Here is a 3,805-nt window from a genome sequence, read left to right as displayed (position 1 = left end):
AAGGTGTCCCTGCCCATGGCAGGGGGTGGCACTGGATGAGCTTTAAGGTCCCTTCCAACCCAAACCTGGGAATCCTGGGATTCTTTGATTCTACCTAAAGGTATAATTCAGATTAAGGCTTCCTGTATCCACCTAAAAAACAGGCACAAGATGTGATCCCACCTCCTTTCTTCTGGTCTGCCCAACACAGGGCTTTTGTTTGGTGAGGGGATTGGGTGCCATGCTATGTTTAATTCCAGCTGAAGTCAGGTACACAAGCACCATCTCAGGCAGGAATTCATGCCAAGAGGGCTGCTGGATTCTAACAGCCCTTCCAACAATTCTTTGCCTTGTAAGCGGCAGGAGAATATTTCTTCAAGACCATTAGCTGCTTATCTAGTGAGAAAAATAACTCGTGCAAGAGCATCATGTGCTCTTTTTTGTACCAGCAGCCTTGTGTTTGAGTCCAAGCTAATATTTTGTGGTGAAGGTTTTTGTGTGACAACATCTTCCATCACAAACACGAGGCAGCTGAATTTTCAGACTTGGATCGGGAAATGTGGGTGGGTGGTTGCCTGGGAAGCTGTGGTCCATAATGTCCTGGATTAGCTTGTTGGAGCTGGTGATGTGTGTTAGCTCCTTGCTGCATGTGATCTATATCCTTGCTTGCTTGTGCTATAGGTAGAACAGTCTCATGTAAAGCCAGAGATTAAGTGGAAAAGGAGATACAGGAGCAGGCAGATGCTGAATCTGAGTGTCACCCAGGTGTCTCAGCAATAAATCCCTCTGTTTCCTAGAAAGGATAATCTTTTATCTTTGTGAACATGACTCCAAAATAAACAGACTCTCCTCTCTTCTTCCCTTGAACTTCTTTCACTTGCCGCCCTTCCCGGATCCTTAGGGAATGGATTCCTCCTGCCTCAGACCACTCTTCCCTCAGATTCTCAGGCCTTTGTGAACGTGAATCTTCTTTTACAAGGAAAGAGATTTGCATTTCAGAAGCCGGGCTTGTAAAATCCTCTCCAGAGCCACCCTTCCCCGCCACCCTTCCCCGCCCTCAGGCGTTACTTCACTCCTCCCACTGATCTGCTTTTCCACAGAAGTCCCTTTCAAATTGTCACTTTTGTCTGGGCAGTGCTTTTTCCTATCTGTTCTCTCCATCAGAGCTGCTTAACTGGCTCCTGGGGACAAACCCGGGCAGATCCTCTGGGAATGCATCCCACAGACAAGGGCATGGAGCGACTCCAGCTTAAAATCAGGCTCTGCTCGGGATACAAGGCTCACTGTCGTCTTTTCCAGGGGCTAAAGATCATAGTCCGACAGCAATAGTTATTGCAGGAATATTGATTCTTCACTCCTGTTCCTCCTGGAAGAAGAAAATGATGGAGAGATTTAGGTCAGGATGAGAAAGAGTTTGTGGTGCATGACACCATCGATTTGAGGGTTTTCCTTCACTGATCCAACCTTCTGCTGCACTGGATTAAATTGGTACCTGGTGGTGTTCCTGGCCCCAGGGCTGAGCTGAATGTAAATCCCAGAGCTGGATGTAAAAACTGGGCGAAAAACTGGGTTGGTTTTAGTTCTGTGTCACTCCTGCAGGTAACTTTCTACAGAATTAGCAGGATCTGAGCATTTTTGCTCTCACAATTGGTTTTTGCAGGTTTGGTGGGAGTAGTTCATCACTGCAGTAAAGAGGCAAGACCCACCAGTGAGGGTGATCCCTGTCTTACCAGGTGTTTAAAGATAAGTGTTATTAACTCAAACTATTTGTTTTCCTGTCACAGTCGACTTTTAAAAACAACGAATCTTTTTGGTTGATGGAACCACCCTTAAATAATTTAGAAATGAAGCATCATAACTCATCAGTTGGTAGGTAATGTTCTGGTCTCTGTATCTGCATCTGCTGCCTTCCCAAAAGCTTCCCTACAAAGGGAGCTGCAGTAGTTTGAGAAAAGTCCTTAAAAATACTCATTAACCTCCATAGTAAATTATCCTATTGTCAAAACTTGTTCTGTGCTGTAATTTTCCTAATTAGGGCTTGTCTGCAGATCCTGCCTGTGCATTTATGTGGTTTGCTTTCATGGCCCTGGGGCAAACTCTTTCCAGACTGATCTAAAATTGTTAATTCAGTTTTAACTGTAGCTGGCAAAAGCCATCCCCGTGTCCTTCCCCCTCCCAGCCCCTACTTCATCCTTCCAACAAGAGGCTTTTCAGGGTAATGAACTGTGAGGGCCAATTTTCCTTGCAGTGTCATGATATAAAACTGCTGAAAAAACCAGCCTGTTTCCCATGTGAAGCTTAAATATTTTTCTAATCTTTTTACAAATAGAAAGTGTATGGGCTGGCAGGAGGGGGAGGAATTTCCTTAGACTGAAAATTGTGGTTTGGAAAATTGATGTTGTGTTTTGAGCAGATTTGTTGAAGGATCTCTCATTTCCTTAAATCACAGAATAGCTCCTAGGAGGGTCTGTTCTGTGATCTTCCTCCTTTCTATCCTTTTTAAAGACAGGTGCAGTGTTTCCCTTTTCCCAGTCACCTGGGACTTCACCATGACTTTCCCAATATCCTAGAGAGTGGCTCAGCAATTCCCTGAGGACTCTGGGAATATGGGGTCCCGTATGTTTGGGGGATGACCCAAGTGCATGTTTGGGTTCCTCAGGTGGTCATGAACCTGAGCTTCTCTTACAGAAGGTGGGATTTTTCTCCCCCAGCCCCATCTTGGTGTCCATCTGTTGCTGAAATTAATGTTCATTGGCTATAAATTACACAATTCCCTTCATTAATTAGTATTCTATCTTCTATTTGTTACTGATTTCTTGCTTCTCATCCTAATTAGCCCACATTTTTCAGTCTTTTCATTATCTTTTTCCCAGATAGGGAGGGGTTCAGTACAAATGCTGAATAGTCTTGGTTAGTTTCTTCTTTATCTCGTGGTTCTGCAACCTTGTGGTCCATAAATTCTGCATTTCTTGTGTCCAGTTTGAGCAGTCTCTCTCTCTCCCAGGCTTTGTTAACCTCCCTCTAGGTCTGAGATCATTTCCAAGCATATCCGGTTGCTTTAGCAAAAGGTAAATCCAGTAATTTTCCCAAACTGTGTTCCCACAAGAGCAGCTTGTGGCAAACCTTGTTAAATGCTGGCTACAGTGGCACGTGAGAGAGTGGGAAATGACATTGCTTGTGATTGATTAAACCAATTCATTAGAAAATTATTAGGAAAGTTATATCCATTCCAATGCAGACATGAGGGCAGTGAGGTTGCCAGTGAAGACTGAAGCAAAAAGAGTCCCACAGGCTTCTCCTTGTCCATCATCTCCACTTTCCCAGTCTGTCTCGGGGGAGGATACACTTCCTCTGACCTTCTTTTCCGGGTAATGGACCCATAGAAGCCCTCCATGTTTGCATCCCCTCCAAGTTCAGCTCCAGCTGCACCTTGGACTTGCTGCCCCCCTCCCTCCCCAGCCAGAGGGCATTCCTGCAAACCCAGGGCTCCTCCAATGCACAGAGGGGGGTGTTTTCCAGGGGAGCTGCTGCCCTGATCTGTACCTGCCAGACTGGCTGAACTTTAACACCCTTATTCCATCTTTGCCACATCCGTGATTATACATTGACCAAACAGCAAATAAGTCTAAAGATCACCCGGACAAAGCGCGGCCCAGATGGCTTCAAAACACCCAGCTGGGGAGGTTCTTCCTCGGAGGCTCTCCCTGGTTTGTGCAGGAATGGCCCCAGGCCTCAGTGCTCCCCCAGCAGTCACAGCCAGGCTGGTGGTGCTGCTGTCCCTGCTGGGTTTGGCTGTGGGTGGGAAGCTCCTGGTGGTGCCGGTGGA

At 46.1% G+C, this 3,805-nt stretch overlaps 2 protein-coding genes across 3 annotated transcripts in view; both read left to right on the top strand.

Moving 5' to 3' along the window:
• Nucleotides 1–2,235, top strand: part of LOC115307942 (UDP-glucuronosyltransferase 1-1-like) — a 6,544-nt gene extending 4,309 nt beyond the window's left edge. The window contains exon 2 of the mRNA XM_029964417.1: nt 2,228–2,235. Coding sequence (XP_029820277.1) covers nt 2,228–2,235 — 8 coding nt within the window. The remainder of the gene's footprint in view (nt 1–2,227) is intronic.
• LOC103753799 (UDP-glucuronosyltransferase 1-1) overlaps nt 1–3,805 on the top strand; it is a 34,513-nt gene that overhangs the window by 12,537 nt on the left and 18,171 nt on the right. Inside the window, exon 1 of one of the 2 annotated variants that reach the window (XM_025896274.2) lies at nt 3,672–3,798. The exons of the other annotated variant lie outside the window; for it this stretch is intronic. Within the exon in view, the coding sequence (XP_025752059.2) occupies nt 3,699–3,798 (100 nt within the window). The 5' untranslated portion in view covers nt 3,672–3,698. Of the gene's footprint in view, nt 1–3,671; nt 3,799–3,805 lie in introns of those variants that run through there. 2 annotated transcript variants of the gene reach the window in all.

The sequence above is a fragment of the Manacus vitellinus genome, unplaced genomic scaffold, assembly GCF_001715985.3.
Source record: "Manacus vitellinus isolate BGI_N305 unplaced genomic scaffold, ASM171598v3 scaffold_71_pilon, whole genome shotgun sequence".
Taxonomy (NCBI): Eukaryota; Metazoa; Chordata; class Aves; order Passeriformes; family Pipridae; genus Manacus; species Manacus vitellinus.
The sequence above is the reverse complement of the archived record's forward strand: the minus strand, read 5'-3'. Positions and strand labels throughout refer to the sequence as shown.